At 43.3% G+C, this 24,882-nt stretch overlaps 1 protein-coding gene across 2 annotated transcripts in view; it reads left to right on the top strand.

Moving 5' to 3' along the window:
• Positions 1–248: 248 nt before the first annotated feature.
• The window catches only part of LOC106613131 (2-phosphoxylose phosphatase 1), a 51,841-nt gene continuing 27,207 nt past the window's right edge, over positions 249–24,882 (top strand). The window contains exons 1-2 of one of the 2 annotated variants that reach the window (XM_014215089.3): positions 249–549; positions 1,551–1,694. In XM_014215089.3, coding sequence (XP_014070564.1) covers positions 1,616–1,694 — 79 coding nt within the window. In that variant the 5' untranslated portion in view covers positions 249–549; positions 1,551–1,615. Of the gene's footprint in view, positions 550–1,550; positions 1,695–3,529; positions 3,645–24,882 lie in introns of those variants that run through there. The other variant, XM_014215090.3, reaches the window with a different exon arrangement.

Raw genomic sequence — 24,882 nt, 5'->3', positions numbered from 1 at the left:
CTAACAACTTCCCAGCATTCTCTTCTACCCTTGAGGTTCTTGCTGCTTTTCTTCTCCTCCCTCACCTGTCTTCACTTCCCTCCTTTCTTCATCAGCCAGGGGAATCACCTCTTCTACATCATCAAAATCATTGACTGATTTTTAGGACTAGTATAAGTAGATACATGTGGCGGGAAAATGAACGCGCAAGCTGTTTCTCTGCAAAATGATTCCTATTTTGATGCAATCGTGTAACTTTTTTAAAAATCACAACATCATATCGGTTGATTGCCATAGAATAATGTTGATGACAGGTTAACCTGGCGGTCCTCCACGTCTCACGCCACAATTGTGGAGATGCGAGACAAAAGAAGAGGGATGCAATCGAATACATTGCGAAGGTTTTCCGGGAGACGGCGCAGCGAGCCATTACATTTCAGTTGCATCTGAAACCTGGAGCAGGAGGCTAGGACAGCACGGTGGAGTCAGCCGGCAGGACGCAGGACAGACAGCACGACAGCACATCGCTACGGAGTCTACAAGAGTACAACTTCTGATTGAGACTACCGGGTAAGATGATCCGAGATAAACGACCAGCAAGCAATATGTTAGTTAGTCAGTTTAGCTACTTAGCGTGTTCCCACGATTTTGTCTTGAATAGGTACAATTGTAAACAAAGGCTTCGCGTTTTGTAATAACGACGTTTTTAAGGTAGATTCCGCGAGAAAAAGAAAAACACGTTTATTACCGCATATTTAGCTTTACAAGCTGTAACTTTAACTGTTATACCGGTAGTATTGATGCAGAAATCTAGACGCTACTATAGTGCATGTGTTAGCTATAACAAGATTATCTAGCTACAGTTAGCCAGTTCGCTAGCTACCAAATAATTCCTTCCCTTGCAGCTGGTCAGCATAGAAATGTAGCCGAGGCGAACAGACAAACGGTCACAATGCGTCAACATTGTTTTAATTAGTGCAATCATCATGAAACAGTATCTCCTCTCGAGTAGCCTACTACAATGCAGCATTAAGCACTACAGGAGTTGTACAGAAGAGTTTCACCACTTTAACATACTGTACATACAGGCTGGTTACATATAAAACATTTATACATTGAAAAGCAAAAAGATTTTGGAGGCAGTTTAGTTTACCACGTTTTGAACTCCCTATGTCCAAATATAAACCTTATAATGAACATGACTGGAGAGAACATCTCAGTCATGTAGGCAATTTCTGAGAGGTGATTGAGGATTCTGATTGAGGCACCATTTTACCTCATCTAGCCATGCTCTTATTTTTAGTCTGTCTAATAGCAGGGTTGCGTTGTGTATAACTGACCTAAATGGTAGGTTTTTTACATTTTCTTTCTTCCTTTCCCTCCCTGATGGTTCCTAGATCCATGCTCTCTCATATGTCTATTCATAGAAGGCAGGATGTATAGTGGAAAATGGTACAAACTTGTTTACCATTGTGTGCAGCAACGTTTTTTCTATTTCTTCTATTGGTTTAGAGGCGTGTTATAGGCATGTTTGTTTCATGATGTTGCTTGTCTCTGTTGTGTCTATTTAGACAGCAGGAATGGGGCAAGGTGTGGGTGGCTGACTGACAGGGAGACGGACCAATCACATGTCAGGATGCTGGCTAGAAACCTCTTCATCTTCCTGGTGGTGGTGGGGGCAGCGCTGGCCATCGTGAGCCTCAGCCTCCAATTCTGTAAGTTTGTGTACTGTCTCTACCTCTGCCATTATTTGTGGTTGTAATTTGTGTACGAGCGCTTGGTGTGTATATCCAGGTGTGTTTGTGTATGATCACGTGGTGTGTGTGTGTATTATATCTGGCCACTTGTGTTTTGTTCTCCAAGGGACCCAGTGACATGGAAACAAAGACAGGTCCTCTAGAGACATTCTCTATGTAGACTAGACCTGTCCACTATGATACCCTGATATACTTTTAAGTGTTCTTCCTATGACGTGTCTGCTGTGGAATGGCAGGCGCTGCCGGTAGAAAGGGCCTCCGCCACCATTAGGTCATTGTACACCATCTCCCCTATGCATAGTCCAGATACAGTGACCTCGATGCCAGTGAGTACAAGGAAACCGGCCCTGTCGATTAGATACGGAAGACTCTTACTGTCGGTGGATGGGAAGAAGAGTTCTTTAGCTGTTATGTGAAAAGAATATCATTAAAATGTAGGCTAGACTGGAGGATATTATTGAGCTGCAAAAGTAACATCCATATTTGGTGGAAAAATCCTAGTCCCAGATTATGTTGATTATTCTGGGTTCCTGAAACCCATGTCAGACTGTGATGAAGTGTTTTTCACTAGGATTAGTTCTTATCTGGACAAACATGTATTATCTGCTCAAATATGGACTCAATATCCATCTTGCTCTCCCTCCCTCCCTCCAGCACACACACACACACACACACACACCCGGATTACTGTGCAACCCAGTGCTGCAGAGATAGCGTTTTGGGCTGTGCATTTGCCAGAAAATCCCCCCGGCTCCGTCCCAACGCCCCTTTTAGGCTCCTTCCCCCTGTATTACTTATTGAACTGTGGCCATATAGTACAGTACAGCTACACAGGTTCAATATGTAAACTCATATTATAACATATATGTGAAATATGCTGTGCAGTGCATACCTTTCTCTCTCACTCTGTACCCTGCTTTCTACCCTCAAGTCTTTACAGATGCCAGAAGAGGTTGGAATTCTGTGACTGTGAGTGTGTGTCTTAACTGCATTGAGAATGTGTGAACTCTGGGACCCTGCTGCCATAACTCCTCTCCATCTCTCTCTCCCTCAAAGGCAGATGTGTCTCTGAAGGGGATTGTAGGCTGAAGTAACTTTAATGCCACTACTTAAAACCATTCTCCGCTCCTGCCCTCCAATCTTCTCCTTTAGCAAAAACAAAAGGCAATAAAACATTAAATCCCACTGTAATTGTTACCATAGTGTGTGTACACGCGTGTGGTGTGTGTGTGTGTGCAAGCCACTCATGCACATGCATATGCTAGGCTCGTACGGGTCCCTTACTTTGTCATTGAGCATGTCTCTTGACTCTTGATGTAGTTGTCAATGACTTGAGAGAACATGATATTTACGTAATCAAAGTATGGTCTGTGTTCGCGTCCTCTCCTTCCCTGTCATGTGATCTGTAGGTTGTCTGTGTGTTGGAGAGAGGCTGTCATAACTTATTCATCAGCCTGCAGGTCATTATCCTCTAGTACAGCCAAGGAGCCAGGGGAAGGCCCAGTGGGACACCAGCGCTTCATGTTTCATTGATTGTCATCCCTCTTTCTCCACCACTTTTCCTCCCTCTCATCTCTCTCTTTTTCTATTTTAGTCTCTGACTCTTATCTTTCTGTTTTGGTCTGTTCTTTCGTATGCTACTTCTCTCACGGTTCCTCTTCCTCCTGCCTTCCCTGACTCACTCCCTCCATATTTCTTTTCTTTATTTGAACATTGGGGAAACAAGCCAGTGTATTGAAGCATGGCTTTCAATTTGTTTTCTGAAACCTGATTGATTATGGTGTGTGATCCAGACAGGCGATGACAGATGGTTTGCCGTGACTTTGACACTGCCTGGACTGGGGTCACCATGGCAGCAGAGGCGTGACAACTGTTTGACAAGCGGCCGGGAGTCCCACAGGAAGAGAGGTGTGATGCATAGCGAAACAGAGGATGGAGAAGGAGGGGAACAAAAACAGCTGGAGAGAGAGATAGAAGAGAGGAACGACAGGAGACGACAGAAGAGTGAATGAGATAAAGTCATGGAGACAGGGGGACGCGATAACATCAGCAGTGATATAGGAAAGTATAGACTACAGGAATATAGGAAAGTATGGACTACAGGAATATAGGAAAGTATGGACTACAGGAATATAGGAAAGTATAGACTACAGGAATATAGGAAAGTATGGACTACAGGAATATAGGAAAGTATAGACTACAGGAATATAGGAAAGTATGGACTACAGGAATATAGGAAAGTATGGACTACAGGAATATAGGAAAGTATGGACTACAGGAATATAGGAAAGTATGGACTACAGGAATATAGGAAAGTATGGACTACAGGAATATAGGAAAGTATGGACTACAGGAATATAGGAAAGTATGGACTACAGGAATATAGGAAAGTATGGACTACAGGAATATAGGAAAGTATGGACTACAGGAATATAGGAAAGTATGGACTACAGGAATATAGGAAAGTATGGACTACAGGAATATAGGAAAGTATGGACTACAGGAATATAGGAAAGTATAGATACAGGAATATAGGAAAGTATAGACAACAGGAATATAGGAAAGTATAGACTACAGGAATATAGGAAAGTATGGACTACAGGAATATAGGAAAGTATAGACTACAGGAATATAGGAAAGTATAGACTACAGGAATATAGGAAAGTATAGACTACAGGAATATAGGAAAGTATAGACTACAGGAATATAGGAAAGTATGGACTACAGGAATATAGGAAAGTATGGACTACAGGAATATAGGAAAGTATAGATACAGGAATATAGGAAAGTATGGACTACAGGAATATAGGAAAGTATGGACTACAGGAATATAGGAAAGTATGGACTACAGGAATATAGGAAAGTATGGACTACAGGAATATAGGAAAGTATGGACTACAGGAATATAGGAAAGTATGGACTACAGGAATATAGGAAAGTATGGACTACAGGAATATAGGAAAGTATGGACTACAGGAATATAGGAAAGTATAGATACAGGAATATAGGAAAGTATAGACAACAGGAATATAGGAAAGTATAGACTACAGGAATATAGGAAAGTATGGACTACAGGAATATAGGAAAGTATAGACTACAGGAATATAGGAAAGTATGGACTACAGGAATATAGGAAAGTATAGACTACAGGAATATAGGAAAGTTACAGGAATATAGGAAAGTATAGACTACAGGAATATAGGAAAGTATGGACTACAGGAAGGAATATAGGAAAGTATGGACTACAGGAATATAGGAAAGTATAGACTACAGGAATATAGGAAAGTATAGACTACAGGAATATAGGAAAGTATGGACTACAGGAATATAGGAAAGTATAGACTACAGGAATATAGGAAAGTATGGACTACAGGAATATAGGAAAGTATGGACTACAGGAATATAGGAAAGTATGGACTACAGGAATATAGGAAAGTATGGACTACAGGAATATAGGAAAGTATAGACTACAGGAATATAGGAAAGTATGCACTACAGGAATATAGGAAAGTATGGACTACAGGAATATAGGAAAGTATGGACTACAGGAATATAGGAAAGTATGGACTACAGGAATATAGGAAAGTATAGATACAGGAATATAGGAAAGTATAGACAACAGGAATATAGGAAAGTATAGACAACAGGAATATAGGAAAGTATAGACTACAGGAATATAGGAAAGTATAGACTACAGGAATATAGGAAAGTATAGATACAGGAATATAGGAAAGTATGGACTACAGGAATATAGGAAAGTATAGACTACAGGAATATAGGAAAGTATAGATACAGGAATATAGGAAAGTATAGATACAGGAATATAGGAAAGTATAGACTACAGGAATATAGGAAAGTATAGACTACAGGAATATAGGAAAGTATGGACTACAGGAATATAGGAAAGTATAGATACAGGAATATAGGAAAGTATAGATACAGGAATATAGGAAAGTATGGATACAGGAATATAGGAAAGTATGTGGTATTGGTGGTATTGGTCGTGGCAGTGGTGTGTGGTATTGGTCGTGGCAGTGGTGTTGGTCGTAGCAGTAGTGTGTGGTGCTGGTCGTAGCAGTAGTGTGTGGTGTTGGTCGTGGCAGTGGTGTGTGGTATTATTCGTGGCAGTGGTGTTGGTTGTGGCAGTAGTGTGTGGTGTTGGTCGTGGCTGTAGTGTGTGGTGTTGGTCGTGGCAGTAGTGTGTGGTGTTGGTCGTGGCAGTAGTGTGTGGTGTTCGTCGTGGCAGTAGTGTGTGATGTTGGTTGTGGCAGTAGTGTGTGATATTGATCGTGGCAGTAGTGTGTGGTATTGGTCGTGGGAGTAGTGTGTGGTGTTGGTCGTGGCTGTAGTGTGTGGTGTTGGTCGTGGCAGTAGTGTGTGGTATTGGTCGTGGCTGTAGTGTGTGGTTTTGGTCGTGGCAGTAGTGTGTGGTATTGGTCGTGGCAGTAGTGTGTGGTATTGGTTGTGGCAGTAGTGTGTGATATTGATCGTGGCAGTAGTGTGTGGTATTGGTCGTGGCTGTAGTGTGTGGTTTTGGTCGTGGCAGTAGTGTGTGGTATTGGTTGTGGCAGTAGTGTGTGATATTGATCGTGGCAGTAGTGTGTGATATTGATCGTGGCAGTAGTGTGTGGTATTGGTCGTGGCAGTAGTGTGTGGTATTGGTTGTGGCAGTAGTGTGTGATATTGATCGTGGCAGTAGTGTGTGATATTGATCGTGGCAGTAGTGTGTGGTATTGGTCGTGGCTGTAGTGTGTGGTATTGGTCGTGGCTGTAGTGTGTGGTATTGGTCGTGGCAGTAGTGTGTGGTGTTGGTCGTGGCAGTAGTGTGTGGTGTTGGTTGTGGCAGTAGTGTGTGATATTGGTCGTGGCAGTAGTGTGTGGTGTTGGTCGTGGCAGTAGTGTGTGGTGTTTGTCGTGGCAGTAGTGTGTTATATTGGTCGTGGTGTTAATTGTGGCAGTAGTGTGTGGTATTGGTTTTGGCAGTATTGTGTGGTATTGGTCGTGGCAGTGGTGTGTGGTATTGGTCGTGGCAGTAGTGTGTGGGGTTGGTCGTGGCAGTAGTTTGTGGTATTGGTTGTGGCTGTAGTGTGTGGTATTGGTTGTGGCAGTAGTGTGTGGTGTTGGTCGTGTCAGTAGTGTGTGGTGTTGGTCATGGCAGTAGTGTGTGGTGTTCGTCGTGTCAGTAGTGTGTGGTGTTGGTCGTGGCAGTAGTGTGTGGTGTTGGTCGTGGCAGTAGTGTGTGGTGTTGGTCGTGGCAGTAGTGTGTGGTGTTGGTCGTGGCAGTAGTGTGTGGTGTTGGTCGTGGCAGTAGTGTGTGGTGTTTGTCGTGGCAGTAGTGTGTGGTATTGGTCGTGGCAGTAGTGTGTGATATTGGTCGTGGTGTTAGTTGTGGCAGTAGTTTGTGGTATTGGTCGTGGCAGTAGTGTGTGGTGTTGGTCGTGGCTGTAGTGTGTGGTGTTGGTCTTGGCAGTAGTGTGTGGTGTTGGTCGTGGCAGTGGTGTGTGGTGATTGTGTCGTGGCTGTAGTGTGTGGTTTTGGTTCGTGGCAGTAGTGTGTGGTGATTGGTCGTGGCAGTAGTGTGTGGTGTTGGTCGTGGCAGTAGTGTGTGGTGTTGGTCGTGGCAGTAGTGTGTGGTATTGGTCGTGGCAGTAGTGTGTGGTATTGGTTGTGGCAGTAGTGTGTGGTATTGGTCGTGGCTGTAGTGTGTGGTTTTGGTCGTGGCAGTAGTGTGTGGTATTGGTCGTGGCAGTAGTGTGTGATATTGATCGTGGCAGTAGTGTGTGATATTGATCGTGGCAGTAGTGTGTGGTATTGGTCGTGGCAGTAGTGTGTGGTATTGGTTGTGGCAGTAGTGTGTGGTATTGGTCGTGGCAGTAGTGTGTGATATTGATCGTGGCAGTAGTGTGTGGTATTGGTCGTGGCAGTAGTGTGTGGTATTGGTCGTGGCAGTAGTGTGTGGTATTGGTCGTGGCAGTAGTGTGTGGTGTTGGTCGTGGCAGTAGTGTGTGGTGTTGGTCGTGGCTAGTAGTGTGTGGTGTTGGTCGTGGCAGTAGTGTGTGGTATTGGTCGTGGCTGTAGTGTGTGGTATTGGTCGTGGCAGTAGTGTGTGGTATTGGTCGTGGCAGTAGTGTGTGGTGTTGGTCGTGGCAGTAGTGTGTGGTATTGGTCGTGGCTGTAGTGTGTGGTATTGGTCGTGGCAGTAGTGTGTGGTGTTGGTCGTGGCAGTAGTGTGTGTGATATTGGTCGTGGCAGTAGTGTGTGGTGTTGGTCGTGGCAGTAGTGTGTGGTATTGGTCGTGGCAGTAGTGTGTGGTATTGGTCGTGGCAGTAGTGTGTGGTGTTGGTCGTGGCAGTAGTGTGTGGTGTTGGTCGTGGCAGTAGTGTGTGGTATTGGTCGTGGCAGTAGTGTGTGGTATTGGTTGTGGCAGTAGTGTGTGAGTGTTGGTTGTGGCAGTAGTTTGTGGTATTGGTCGTGGCAGTAGTGTGTGGTGTTGGTCGTGGCTGTAGTGTGTGGTGTTGGTCGTGGCAGTAGTGTGTGGTGTTGGTCGTGGCAGTAGTGTGTGGCCGTAGTGTGTGGTTTTGTCGTGGCAGTAGTGTGTGGTGTTGGTCGTGGCAGTAGTGTGTGGTGTTGGTCGTGGCAGTAGTGTGTGGTGTTGGTCGTGGCAGTAGTGTGTGGTATTGGTCGTGGCAGTAGTGTGTGGTATTGGTCGTGGCAGTAGTGTGTGGTATTGGTCGTGGCAGTAGTGTGTGGTATTGGTCGTGGCAGTAGTGTGTGGTATTGGTCGTGGCTGTAGTGTGTGGTATTGGTCGTGGCTGTAGTGTGTGGTATTGGTCGTGGCAGTAGTGTGTGGTATTGGTCGTGGCTGTAGTGTGTGGTTTTGGTCGTGGCAGTAGTGTGTGGTATTGGTCGTGGCAGTAGTGTGTGGTATTGGTCGTGGCAGTAGTGTGTGGTATTGGTCGTGGCAGTAGTGTGTGGTATTGGTCGTGGCAGTAGTGTGTGGTGTTCGTCGTGGCAGTAGTGTGTGGTATTGGTCGTGGCAGTAGTGTGTGGTATTGGTCGTGGCAGTAGTGTGTGGTATTGGTCGTGGCTGTAGTGTGTGGTGTTGGTCGTGGCAGTAGTGTGTGGTGTTGGTTCGTGGCAGTAGTGTGTGGTGTTGGTCGTGGCAGTAGTGTGTGGTATTGGTCGTGGCAGTAGTGTGTGGTATTGGTCGTGGCAGTATGTGTGGTATTGGTCGTGGCAGTAGTGTGTGGTATTGGTCGTGGCAGTAGTGTGTGGTGTTCGTCGTGGCAGTAGTGTGTGGTGTTGGTCGTGGCAGTAGTGTGTGGTATTGGTTGTGGCAGTAGTGTGTGATATTGGTCGTGGCAGTAGTGTGTGGTATTGGTCGTGGCAGTAGTGTGTGGTGTTGTTCGTGGCTGTAGTGTGTGGTGTTCGTCGTGGCTGTAGTGTGTGGTGTTCGTCATGGCAGTAGTGTGTTATATTGGTTGTGGCAGTAGTGTGTTATATTGCTCGTGGCAGTAGTGTGTTATATTGGTTGTGGCAGTAGTGTGTTATATTGCTCGTGGCAGTAGTGTGTTATATTGGTTGTGGCAGTAGTGTGTTATATTGCTCGTGGCAGTAGTGTGTTATATTGGTCGTGGCAGTAGTGTGTGGTGTTGGTCGTGGCTGTAGTGTGTGGTGTTGTTCGTGGCAGTAGTGTGTGGTGTTCGTCGTGGCTGTAGTGTGTGGTATTGGTCGTGGCAGTAGTGTGTGGTATTGGTTGTGGCAGTAGTGTGTGATATTGGTTGTGGCAGTATTGTGGTATTGGTCGTGGCAGTAGTGTGTGGTGTTGGTCGTGGCTGTAGTGTGTGGTGTTGGTTCGTGGCAGTAGTGTGTGGTGTTGGTCGTGGCAGTAGTGTGTGGTGTTGTTCGTGGCAGTAGTGTGTGGTGTTCGTCGTGGCTGTAGTGTGTGGTGTTCGTCATGGCAGTAGTGTGTTATATTGGTTGTGGCAGTAGTGTGTTATATTGCTCGTGGCAGTAGTGTATTATATTGGTTGTGACAGTAGTGTGTTATATTGCTCGTGGCAGTAGTGTGTTATATTGGTCGTGGCAGTAGTGTGTGGTATTGGTCTTGGCAGTAGTTTGTGGTATTGGTCGTGGCTGTAGTGTGTGGTATTGGGCGTGGCTGTAGTGTGTGGTTTTGGTCGTGGCAGTAGTGTGTGGTATTGGTCGTGGCTGTAGTGTGTGGTTTTGGTCGTGGCAGTAGTGTGTGGTATTGGTCGTGGCAGTAGTGTGTGATATTGGTTGTGGCAGTAGTGTGTGATATTGATCTTGGCAGTAGTGTGTGGTATTGGTCGTGGCAGTAGTGTGTGGTGTTCGTCGTGGCAGTAGTGTGTGGTATTGGTTGTGGCAGTAGTGTGTGATATTGGTTGCGGCAGTAGTGTGATATTGGTTGCGGCAGTAGTGTGTGGTGTTGGTCTGTGGCAGTAGTGTGTGGTGTTGTTCGTGGCAGTAGTGTGTGGGGTTGGTCGTGGCAGTAGTGTGTGGTATTGGTTGTGGCAGTAGTGTGTGATATTGGTTGCGGCAGTAGTGTGATATTGGTTGTGGCAGTAGTGTGTGGTGTTGGTCTTGGCAGTAGTGTGTGGTGTTGTTCGTGGCAGTAGTGTGTGGGGTTGGTCGTGGCAGTAGTGTGTGGTATTGGTTGTGGCAGTAGTGTGTGATATTGGTCGTGGCAGTAGTGTGTGTGAAATTGGTCGTGGCAGTAGTGTGTGGTGTTGTTCGTGGCTGTAGTGTGTGGTGTTCGTCGTGGCTGTAGTGTGTGGTGTTCGTCATGGCAGTAGTGTGTTATATTGGTTGTGGCAGTAGTGTGTTATATTGGTTGTGGCAGTAGTGTGTTATATTGCTCGTGGCAGTAGTGTGTTATATTGCTCGTGGCAGTAGTGTGTTATATTGGTCGTGGCAGTAGTGTGTGGTGTTGGTCGTGGCTGTAGTGTGTGGTGTTGTTCGTGGCAGTAGTGTGTGGGGTTGGTCGTGGCAGTAGTGTGTGGTGTTGTTCGTGGCAGTAGTGTGTGGTGTTCGTCGTGGCTGTAGTGTGTGGTGTTCGTCATGGCAGTAGTGTGTTATATTGGTTGTGGCAGTAGTGTGTTATATTGCTCGTGGCAGTAGTGTATTATATTGGTTGTGACAGTAGTGTGTTATATTGCTCGTGGCAGTAGTGTGTTATATTGGTTGTGGCAGTAGTGTGTTATATTGCTCGTGGCAGTAGTGTGTTATATTGGTTGTGGCAGTAGTGTGTTATATTGCTCGTGGCAGTAGTGTGTGGTGGTGGTCGTGGCAGTAGTGTGTGGTGTTGGTCGTGGCAGTAGTGTGTGGTGTTGGTCGTGGCAGTAGTGTGTGGTGTTGGTCGTGGCAGTAGTGTGTGGTGTTGGTCGTGGCAGTAGTGTGTGGTTTTGTAATGTTAATTTGAAATGCAGGCAGTCCAAGTCTAGTAGGCTGAGAGGAATTGCAGTTTGTGAACTAACACCTTGCTGATACTGACTATGACTGAGATGTGATAGTGCCACCTAGCTATCTTAAAATGATATTCTCCCCTGAATTACAGTATATCTGGTGTTGTTTTAGCACGGTATCACTAACACTGGGGCTTAATTAAATGTGTGGGTTGAGCATTAGGATGCTACTCTTCTCCAGGATGGATGGCTTTGCCTGCCAAGGCCACACATTATGTTTATTCTAGATACCTTTCTCCCTCTTTCTCTCCCTCCCTCTTTCTCTATCCCTCACCATTTGGAAACGGCCCTGTTTTATTTCTCTGGTGGGAGAGTTGGAGGGGAGGAAGAGAAGGAGGAAGGTCATTCACGGTCCATCCTGTGTGTTTAAGGTTTACTGTAGCAGCTGACTCTTTACCACAGTACAGGCGGTGTAAAACACTGAGGTGTAAGGCTGGAAGGAAGCTCTCACCAGTGTAATAGGCTCACCTTTTTCAACTCTCAGCCAATGCATACAGTCAGAACTACCTGCTCTTCCCCTAATTACTGGCCCTGCTGTACGTTTCTTTATGTACGTTTCTTTATGTACATTTCTTAAGGCTAGCTAGTTGTTACTTAGACATGGCCCCCTGATGTACGTACTGTATACTGATGATAACTGAACAGGAAGTCTATACTGATGCTAACTGACTGTCTATACTGATGCTAACCGACCAGTGAGTCTATACTCATACTAACTGACTGTCTATACTGATGCTAACTGACCAGTGAGTCTATACTGATACTAACTGACCAGTGAGTCTATACTGATACTAACCGACCAGTGAGTCTATACTCATACTAACTGACCGGTGAGTCTATACTGATACTAACTGACTGTCTATACTGATACTAACTGACTGTCTATACTGATGCTAACCGACCAGAGAGTCTATACTGATACTAACTGACCGGTGAGTCTATAGTGATACTAACTGACCGGTGAGTCTATACTGATACTAACTGACTGTCTATACTGATGCTAACCGACCAGAGAGTCTATACTGATACTAACTGACCGGTGAGTCTATACTGATACTAACTGACTGTCTATACTGCCACACCCCTGAGTGTCTGTGTGTCGGCGTGGGTGTGTGTAGTCGTTTGTGTGTTTGTTAAAGAGCACAGCAGCAAGGGTTGCTGCTGTCCCTTGCTGCTGATTGAGGATGTGTGTTTTCTTTAAGTATTTTTATTTTAACAGGGACGTCATACTGACACTAGGGTCTCTTTTACAGATGAGCTTTGCATAAATACATCAAACATACACTACCGTTCAAAGGTTTGGGGTCACTAACCCTAACACTGTTTTTGAAAGGAAATGTCAAAAATTACCCATTAACATAACATCAAATTGATCAGAAAAACAGTGTAGACATTGTTAATGTTGTAAATGACTATTGTAGTTGGAAAACGGCAGATTTTTCATGGAATATCTACATAGGCGTACAGAGGCCCATTATCAGCAACCATCACTCCTGTGTTCCAATGGCACGTTGTGTTAGCTAATCCATGTTTATCATTTTATTTTAATGGACAAAAAATGTGCTTTTCTTTCAAAATCAAGGCCATTTCTAAGTGACCACAAACTTTTGAACGGCAGTGTACTTCACTGACACTCTTACACACACACACACACACACACACACACACACACACACACACACACACACACACACACACACACACACACTCATACACACACACTCACATATGAATATTGACATCTCACGCACCTTTTGAACGGCAGTGTACTTCACTGACACTCTTACACACACACACACACACACACACACACACACACACACACACACACATACACACACACTCACATATGAATATTGACATCTCATGCACCCAGTATAGACTCACGCACCCCAGTATAGACTCACTGGCACCCAGTATAGACTCACTGGTATAGACCAGTGAGTCTATACTGATACTAACTGACCGGTGAGTCTATACTGATACTAAATGACCAGTGAGTCTATAGTGATACTAACTGACCGGTGAGTCTATACTGATACTAACTGACTGTCTATACTGATGCTAACCGACCAGTGAGTCTATACTGATGCTAACCGACCAGTGAGTCTATACTGATACTAACTGACCAGTGAGTCTATACTGATACTAACTGACCGGTGAGTCTATGGTGATACTAACTGACTGTCTATACTGATGCTAACCAATCAGTGACTCTATACTGATGCTAAACAATCAGTGACTCTATACTGATGCTAACCGATCAGTGAGTCTATACTGATACTAACTGACCGGTGAGTCTATACTGATACTAACTGACTGTCTATACTGATACTAACTGACTGTCTATACTGATGCTAACCGACCAGTGAGTCTATACTGATACTAACTGACCGGTGAGTCTATACTGATACTAACTGACCGGTGAGTCTATAGTGATGCTAACCGACCAGTGAGTCTATACTCATCCTAACTGACTGTCTATACTGATGCTAACCGACCAGAGAGTCTATACTGATACTAACTGACCGGTGAGTCTATACTGATACTAACTGACCGGTGAGTCTATAGTGATACTAACTGACTGTCTATACTGATGCTAACCGACCAGAGAGTCTATACTGATGCTAACCGACCAGAGAGTCTATACTCATACTAACTGACTGTCTATACTGATGCTAACCGACCAGAGAGTCTATACTGATGCTAACCGACCAGTGAGTCTATACTCATACTAACTGACCAGTGAGTCTATACTGATGCTAACTGACCAGTGAGTCTATACTGATGCTAACTGACCAGTGAGTCTATACTGATACTAACTGACTGTCTATACTGATGCTAACCGACCAGTGAGTCTATACTCATACTAACTGACTGTCAAAACTGATGCTAACTGACCAGTGAGTCTATACTGATACTAACTGACCAGTGAGTCTATACTGATACTAACCGACCAGTGAGTCTATACTCATACTAACTGACCGGTGAGTCTATACTGATACTGACTGACTGTCTATACTGATGCTAACCGACCAGAGAGTCTATACTGATACTAACTGACCGGTGAGTCTATACTGATGCTAACTGACCGGTGAGTCTATACTGATACTAACTGACTGTCTATACTGATGCTAACCGACCAGTGAGTCTATACTGATAATAACTGACCAGTGAGTCTATACTGATACTAACTGACCAGTGAGTCTATACTGATACTAACTGACCGGTGAGTCTATGGTGATACTAACTGACTGTCTATACTGATGCTAACCAATCAGTGACTCTATACTGATGCTAACCAATCAGTGACTCTATACTGATGCTAACCGATCAGTGAGTCTATACTGATACTAACTGACCGGTGAGTCTATACTGATACTAACTGACTGTCTATACTGATACTAACTGACTGTCTATACTGATGCTAACCGACCAGAGAGTCTATACTGATACTAAATGACCGGTGAGTCTATAGTGATACTAACTGACCAGTGAGTCTATACTGATACTAACTGACCAGTGAGTCTATACTGATACTAAATGACCGGTGAGTCTATAGTGATCCTAACTGACCGGTCAGTCTATACTGATACTAACTGACTGTCTATACTGATGCTAACCGACCAGAGAGTCTATACTGATACTAACTGACCAGTGAGTCTATATTGATACTAAATGACCGGTGAGTCTATAGTGATACTAACTGACCGGTGAGTCTATACTGATACTAACTGACTGTCTATACTGATGCTAACCGACCAGAGAGTCTATACTCATACTAACTGACCGGTGAGTCTATGGTGATACTAACTGACTGTCTATACTGATGCTAACCAATCAGTGACTCTATACTGATGCTAACCAATCAGTGACTCTATACTGATGCTAACCGATCAGTGAGTCTATACTGATACTAACTGACCGGTGAGTCTATAATTATACTAACTGACTGGTGAGTCTATAGTGATACTAACTGACCGGTGAGTCTATACTGATACTAACTGACTGTCTATACTGATGCTAACCGACCAGTGAGTCTATACTGATACTAACTGACCAGTGAGTCTATACTGATACTAACTGACCAGTGAGTCTATACTGATACTAACTGACCAGTGAGTCTATACTGATACTAACTGACTGTCTATACTGATACTAACTGACTGTCTATACTGATGCTAACCGACCAGTGAGTCTATACTGATACTAACTGACCGGTGAGTCTATACTGATACTAACTGACTGTCTATACTGATGCTAACCGACCAGAGAGTCTATACTGATACTAACTGACTGGTGAGTCTATAGTGATACTAACTGACCGGTGAGTCTATACTGATACTAACTGACTGTCTATACTGATGATAACCGACCAGTGAGTCTATACTGATACTAACTGACCAGTGAGTCTATACTGATACTAACTGACCAGTGATTCTATACTGATACTAACTGACTGTCTATACTGATACTAACTGACTGTCTATACTGATGCTAACCGACCAGAGAGTCTATACTGATACTAACTGACCGGTGAGTCTATAGTGATCCTAACTGACCGGTCAGTCTATACTGATACTAACTGACTGTCTATACTGATGCTAACCGACCAGAGAGTCTATACTGATACTAACTGACCAGTGAGTCTATACTGATACTAAATGACCGGTGAGTCTATAGTGATACTAACTGACCGGTGAGTCTATACTGATACTAACTGACTGTCTATACTGATGCTAACCGACCAGAGAGTCTATACTCATACTAACTGACCGGTGAGTCTATGGTGATACTAACTGACTGTCTATACTGATGCTAACCAATCAGTGACTCTATACTGATGCTAACCAATCAGTGACTCTATACTGATGCTAACCGATCAGTGAGTCTATACTGATACTAACTGACCGGTGAGTCTATAATTATACTAACTGACTGGTGAGTCTATAGTGATACTAACTGACCGGTGAGTCTATACTGATACTAACTGACTGTCTATACTGATGCTAACCGACCAGTGAGTCTATACTGATACTAACTGACCAGTGAGTCTATACTGATACTAACTGACCAGTGAGTCTATACTGATACTAACTGACCAGTGAGTCTATACTGATACTAACTGACTGTCTATACTGATACTAACTGACTGTCTATACTGATGCTAACCGACCAGTGAGTCTATACTGATACTAACTGACCGGTGAGTCTATACTGATACTAACTGACTGTCTATACTGATGCTAACCGACCAGAGAGTCTATACTGATACTAACTGACTGGTGAGTCTATACTGATACTAACTGACTGTCTATACTGATGCTAACCGACCAGTGAGTCTATACTGATACTAACTGACCAGTGAGTCTATACTGATACTAACTGACCAGTGAGTCTATACTGATACTAACTGACTGTCTATACTGATGCTAACCGACCAGTGAGTCTATACTGATACTAACTGACCAGTGAGTCTATACTGATACTAACTGACCGGTGAGTCTATGGTGATACTAACTGACTGTCTATACTGATGCTAACCAATCAGTGACTCTATACTGATGCTAACCAATCAGTGACTCTATACTGATGCTAACCAATCAGTGACTCTATACTGATGCTAACCGATCAGTGAGTCTATACTGATACTAACTGACCGGTGAGTCTATAATTATACTAACTGACTGTCTATACTGATGCTAACCGACCAGAGAGTCTATACTGATACTAACTGACTGGTGAGTCTATACTGATGCTAACCGACCGGTGAGTCTATACTGATACTAACTGACTGTCTATACTGATGCTAACCGACCAGTGAGTCTATACTGATACTAACTGACCAGTGAGTCTATACTGATACTAACTGACCAGTGAGTCTATACTGATACTAACTGACTGTCTATACTGATGCTAACCGACCAGTGAGTCTATACTGATACTAACTGACCAGTGAGTCTATACTGATACTAACTGACTGTCTATACTGATACTAACTGACTGTCTATACTGATGCTAACCGACCAGTGAGTCTATACTGATACTAACTGACCGGTGAGTCTATACTGATACTAACTGACTGTCTATACTGATGCTAACCGACCAGAGAGTCTATACTGATACTAACTGACCAGTGAGTCTATACTGATACTAACTGACCAGTGAGTCTATACTGATACTAACTGACTGTCTATACTGATACTAACTGACTGTCTATACTGATGCTAACCGACCAGTGAGTCTATACTGATACTAACTGACCGGTGAGTCTATACTGATACTAACTGACTGTCTATACTGATGCTAACCGACCAGAGAGTCTATACTGATACTAACTGACTGGTGAGTCTATAGTGATACTAACTGACCGGTGAGTCTATACTGATACTAACTGACTGTCTATACTGATGCTAACCGACCAGTGAGTCTATACTGATACTAACTGACCAGTGAGTCTATACTGATACTAACTGACCAGTGATTCTATACTGATACTAACTGACTGTCTATACTGATGCTAACCGACCAGTGAGTCTATACTGATACTAACTGACCAGTGAGTCTATACTGATACTAACTGACCGGTGAGTCTATGGTGATACTAACTGACTGTCTATACTGATGCTAACCAATCAGTGACTCTATACTGATGCTAACCAATCAGTGACTCTATACTGATGCTAACCGATCAGTGAGTCTATACTGATACTAACTGACCGGTGAGTCTGTAGTGATACTAACTGACCGGTGAGTCTATACTGATACTAACTGACTGTCTATACTGATGCTAACCGACCAGAGAGTCTATACTCATACTAACTGACTGTCTATACTGATGCTAACCGACCAGAGAGTCTATACTGATGCTAACCAACCAGTGAGTCTATACTCATACTAACTGACTGTCTATACTGATGCTAACCGACCAGAGAGTCTATACTCATACTAACTGACTGTCTATACTGATACTAACTGACTGTCTATACTGATGCTAATCGACCAGTGAGTCTATACTCATACTAACTGACCGGTGAGTCTATACTGATACTAACTGACTGTCTATACTGATACTAACTGACTGTCTATACTGATGCTAACCGACCAGTGAGTCTATACTCATACTAACTGACCAGTGAGTCTATACTCATACTAACTGACCAGTGAGTCTATACTGATGCTAACTGACCAGTGAGTCTATACTGATACTAACTGACTGTCTATACTGATGCTAACCAACCAGTGAGTCTATACTCATACTAACTGACTGTCTATACTGATGCTAACTGACCAGTGAGTCTATACTGATACTAACTGACCAGTGAGTCTATACTGATACTAACCGACCAGTGAGTCTATACTCATACTAACTGACCGGTGAGTCTATACTGATACTAACTGACTGTCTATACTGATGCTAACCGACCAGAGAGTCTATACTGATACTAACTGACCGGTGAGTCTATACTGATGCTAACTGACCGGTGAGTCTATACTGATACTAACTTACTCTCTATACTGATGCTAACCGACCAGTGAGTCTATACTGATACTAACTGACCAGTGAGTCTATACTGATACTAACTGACCAGTGAGTCTATACTGATACTAACTGACCGGTGAGTCTATGGTGATACTAACTGACTGTCTATACTGATGCTAACCAATCAGTGACTCTATACTGATGCTAACCGATCAGTGAGTCTATACTGATACTAACTGACCGGTGAGTCTATACTGATACTAACTGACTGTCTATACTGATACTAACTGACTGTCTATACTGATGCTAACCGACCAGAGAGTCTATACTGATACTAACTGACCGGTGAGTCTATAGTGATACTAACTGACCGGTCAGTCTATACTGATACTAACTGACTGTCTATACTGATGCTAACCGACCAGAGAGTCTATACTGATACTAACTGACCGGTGAGTCTATACTGATACTAACTGACCGGTGAGTCTATACTGATACTAAATGACCGGTGAGTCTATAGTGATACTAACTGACCGGTGAGTCTATACTGATACTAACTGACTGTCTATACTGATGCTAACCGACCAGTGAGTCTATACTGATACTAACTGACCAGTGAGTCTATACTGATACTAACTGACCGGTGAGTCTATGGTGATACTAACTGACTGTCTATACTGATGCTAACCGACCAGTGAGTCTATACTGATACTAACTGACCGGTGAGTCTATGGTGATACTAACTGACTGTCTATACTGATGCTAACCAATCAGTGACTCTATACTGATGCTAACCAATCAGTGACTCTATACTGATGCTAACCGATCAGTGAGTCTATACTGATACTAACTGACCGGTGAGTCTGTAGTGATACTAACTGACCGGTGAGTCTATACTGATACTAACTGACTGTCTATACTGATGCTAACCGACCAGAGAGTCTATACTCATACTAACTGACTGTCTATACTGATGCTAACCGACCAGAGAGTCTATACTGATGCTAACCAACCAGTGAGTCTATACTCATACTAACTGACTGTCTATACTGATGCTAACCGACCAGAGAGTCTATACTCATACTAACTGACTGTCTATACTGATACTAACTGACTGTCTATACTGATGCTAATCGACCAGTGAGTCTATACTCATACTAACTGACCGGTGAGTCTATACTGATACTAACTGACTGTCTATACTGATACTAACTGACTGTCTATACTGATGCTAACCGACCAGTGAGTCTATACTCATACTAACTGACCAGTGAGTCTATACTCATACTAACTGACCAGTGAGTCTATACTGATGCTAACTGACCAGTGAGTCTATACTGATACTAACTGACTGTCTATACTGATGCTAACCAACCAGTGAGTCTATACTCATACTAACTGACTGTCTATACTGATGCTAACTGACCAGTGAGTCTATACTGATACTAACTGACCAGTGAGTCTATACTGATACTAACCGACCAGTGAGTCTATACTCATACTAACTGACCGGTGAGTCTATACTGATACTAACTGACTGTCTATACTGATGCTAACCGACCAGAGAGTCTATACTGATACTAACTGACCGGTGAGTCTATACTGATGCTAACTGACCGGTGAGTCTATACTGATACTAACTTACTCTCTATACTGATGCTAACCGACCAGTGAGTCTATACTGATACTAACTGACCAGTGAGTCTATACTGATACTAACTGACCGGTGAGTCTATACTGATACTAACTGACCGGTGAGTCTATACTGATACTAAATGACCGGTGAGTCTATAGTGATACTAACTGACCGGTGAGTCTATACTGATACTAACTGACTGTCTATACTGATGCTAACCGACCAGTGAGTCTATACTGATACTAACTGACCAGTGAGTCTATACTGATACTAACTGACCGGTGAGTCTATGGTGATACTAACTGACTGTCTATACTGATGCTAACCAATCAGTGACTCTATACTGATGCTAACCAATCAGTGACTCTATACTGATGCTAACCAATCAGTGACTCTATACTGATGCTAACCGACCAGTGAGTCTATACTGATACTAACTGACCGGTGAGTCTATACTGATACTAACTGACTGTCTATACTGATGCTAACCGACCAGAGAGTCTATACTGATACTAACTGACCGGTGAGTCTATACTGATACTAACTGACCGGTGAGTCTATAGTGATGCTAACCGACCAGTGAGTCTATACTCATCCTAACTGACTGTCTATACTGATGCTAACCGACCAGAGAGTCTATACTGATACTAACTGACTGGTGAGTCTATAATGATACTAACTGACCGGTGAGTCTATAGTGATACTAACTGACTGTCTATACTGATGCTAACCGACCAGAGAGTCTATACTGATGCTAACCGACCAGAGAGTCTATACTCATACTAACTGACTGTCTATACTGATGCTAACCGACCAGAGAGTCTATACTGATGCTAACCGACCAGTGAGTCTATACTCATACTAACTGACTGTCTATACTGATGCTAACTGACCAGAGAGTCTATACTGATACTAACTGACCGGGGAGTCTATGGTGATACTAACTGACTGTCTATACTGATGCTAACCGATCAGTGAGTCTATACTGAGGGTAACTCACTGTCTATACTGATGCTAACGATCAGTGAGTCTATACCGATACTAACTGACTGTCTATACTGATGCTAACTGCCTGGTGAGTCTATACTGATGTTAATTGACCATCTATACTGATGCTAACTAACTATATATACTGATGCTAACTGACCAGTGAGTCTATACTAGAGGTCGACCGATTATGATTTTTCAACGCCGATGCCGATTATTGGAGGGCCAAAAACCTCGATACCGATTAATCGGCCGATTAAAAAAAATATATATATTATTTGTAATAATGACAATTACAACAATACTGAAGGAACACTTATTTTAACTTAATATAATACATCAATAAAATCAATTTAGCCTCAAATAAATAGTGAAACATGTTCAATTTGATTTAAATAATGCAAAAGCAAAGTGTTGGAGAAGAAAGTTAAAGTGCAATATGTGCCATGTAAAAAAGCTAACGTTTAAGTTCCTTGCTCAGAACATGAGATCATATGAAAGCTGGTGGTTCCTTTTAACATGAGTCTTCAATATATCCCAGGTAAGATGTTTTAGGTTGTAGTTATTATAGGAATTATAGGACTTTTTCTCTCTATACGATTTGTATTTCATATACCTTTGACTATTGGATGTTCTTATAGGCACTTTAGTATTGCCAGTGTAACAGTTTAGCTTCCGTCCCTTTCCCCGCTCCTACCTGGGCTTGAACCAGGAACACATCGACAACAGCCACCCTCGAAGCAGCGTTACCCATGTAGAGGAAGGGAAAAAACTACTCCAAGTCTCAGAGCGAGTGACGTTTGAAACGCTATTAGCGCGCACCCGGCTAACTAGCTAGCCATTTCACATGGGTTACACCAGCCTAATCTCGGGAGTTGATAGGCTTGAAGTCATAAACAGCGCAATGCTTGAAGCATTGCGAATGGCTGCTGGCAAAACGCACGAAAGTGCTGTTTGAATGAACGCTTACGAGCGTGCTGGTGCCTACCATCGCTCAGTCAGACTGCTCTATCAAATCGTAGACTTAATTATAACATAATAACACACAGAAACACGAGCCTTAGGTCATTAATATGGTCAAATCCGGAAACTATCATCACGAAAACAAAATGTTATTCCTGTTACATTGCACAACCTTCAGTGTTATGTCATAATTACGTAAAATTCTGACAAATTACCCAAAGTGTTGCATATACCCTGACTGCGTGCAATGAACGCAAAATGACACAATTTCACCTGGTTAATATTGCCTGCTAACCTGGAATTAATGTAGCTAAATATGCAGGTTTAAAAATATATACTTCTGTGTATTGATTTTAAGAAAGGCATTGATGTTTATGGTTAGGTACAGTCGTGCAACTATTGTGCTTTTTTCGCAAATGCGCTTTTGTTAAATCATCCCCCGTTTCGAAGTCGGCTGTCTTTGTTAGGAAGAAATAGTCTTCACAGTTCGCAACGAGCCAGGCGGCCCAAACTGCTGCATATACCCTGACTCTGTTTGCAAGAGAAGTGACACATTTTCCCTAGTTAAAATAAATTAATGTTAGCAGGCAATATTAACTAAATATGCAGGTTTAAAAATATATACTTGTGTATTGATTTTAAGAAAGGCATTGATGTTTATGGTTGGAGCAACGTGTACCTAAGCGATTATATGCAACGCAGGACAGGCTAGATAAACTAGTAATATCATCAACCATGTGTAGTTAACTAGTGATTATGATTGATTGATTGTTTTTTATAAGATAAGTTTAATGCTAGCTAGCAACTTACCTTAGCTTCTTACTGCATTTGCGTAACCTCGTGGAGTGCAATGTAAAGCAGGTGGTTAGAGCGTTGGACTAGTTAAACGTAAGGTTGCAAGATTGAATCCCTGAGCTGACATGGTAAAAATCTGTCTTTCTGCCCCTGAACAAGGCAGTTAACCCACCGTTCCTAGGCCGTCATTGAAAATAAGAATGTGTTCTTAACTGACTTGCCTAGTTAAATAATGGTCTTAAAAAAAAAGAATTCGGCCAAATCGGCGTCCAACAATACCGATTTCCAATTGTTATGAAAACGTGAAATCGGCCCCAATTAATCGGCCATTCCGATTAATCGGTCGACCTCTAGTCTATACTGATGCTAACTGACTGTCTATACTGATGCTAACTGATTAGTGAGTCTATACTGATGCTAACTGACCGGTTAGTCTATACAAATCAAATCAAATTGTATATGTCACATACACATGGTTAGTAGATGTTAATGCGAGTGTAGTGAAATGCTTGTGCTTCTAGTTCCGACCATGCAGTAATATCTAACAAGTAATCTAATCTAACAATTTCACAACAACTACCTTATACACACAAGTGTAAAGGAATGAATAAGAATATGTACATAAAAATATATGAATGAGTGATGGCCGAACAGCATAGGCAAGATGCAGTAGATGGTATAGACTACAGTATATACATATGAGATGAGTAATGTAAGGTAAGTAAACATTATATAAATTGGCTAGTGATACATTTATTACATCAATTTTTCCATTATTAAAGTGGCTAGAGTTGAGTCAGTATGTTGGCAGCAGCCACTCAATGTTAGTGATGGCTGTTTAACAGTATGATGGCCTTGAGATAGAAGCTGTTTTTCAGTCTCTCGGTCCCCGCTTTGATGCACCTGTACTGACCTCGCCTTCTGGATGATAGTGGGGTGAACAGGCAGTGGCTCGGGTGGTTGTTGTCCTTGATGATCTTGTTGGCCTTCCTGTTACATCGGGTGGTGTAGGTGTCCTGGAGGGCAGGTACTTTTCCCCCGGTGATGCGTTGTGCAGACGTCACTACCCTCTGGAGAGCCTTACGGTTGTGGGCGGAGGAGTTGCCGTACCAGGCGGTGATACAGCCCGACAGGATGCTTTCGATTGTGCATCTGTAAAAGTTTGTGAGTGTGGTGACAAGCCGAATTTCTTCAGCCTCCTGAGGTTGAAGAGGCGCTGCTGCGACTTCTTCACCACGCTGTCTCTGTGGGTGGACCATTTCAGTTTGTCCGTGATGTGTACGCCGAGGAACTTAAAACTTTCCACCCTCTCCACTACTATCCCGTCAATGTGGATAGGGGGCTGCTCCCTCTGCTGTTTCCTGAAGTCCACGATCATCTCCTTTGTTTTGTCGACATTGAGTGTGAGGTTATTTTCCTGACACCACACTCCGAGGGCCCTCACCTCTTCCCTGTAGGCCGTCTCGTCGTTGTTGGTAATCAAGCCTACCACTGTAGTGTCGTCTGCAAACTTCATGATTGAGTTGGAGGCGTGCATGGCCACGCAGTCTTGGGTGAACAGGGAGTACAGGAGAGGGCTGAGAACACACCCCTGTGGGGCCCCAGTGTTGAGGATCAGCGAGGGTAAGATGTTGTTACCTACCCTCACCACCTGGGGGTGGCCCGTCAGGAAGTCCAGGACCCAGTTGCACAGGGCGGGGTCGAGACCCAGGGTCTTGAGCTTAATGACAAGTTTGGAGGGTACTATGGTGTTAAATGCTGAGCTGTAGTCGATGAACAGCATTCTTACATAGGTAT

The sequence above is a fragment of the Salmo salar genome, chromosome 09 (assembly GCF_965601325.2).
Source record: "Salmo salar chromosome 09, fSalSal1, whole genome shotgun sequence".
NCBI classification, from domain to species: Eukaryota; Metazoa; Chordata; class Actinopteri; order Salmoniformes; family Salmonidae; genus Salmo; species Salmo salar.
Note: the sequence above shows the minus strand (reverse complement) of the source record. Positions and strands in the feature narration are given on the sequence as shown.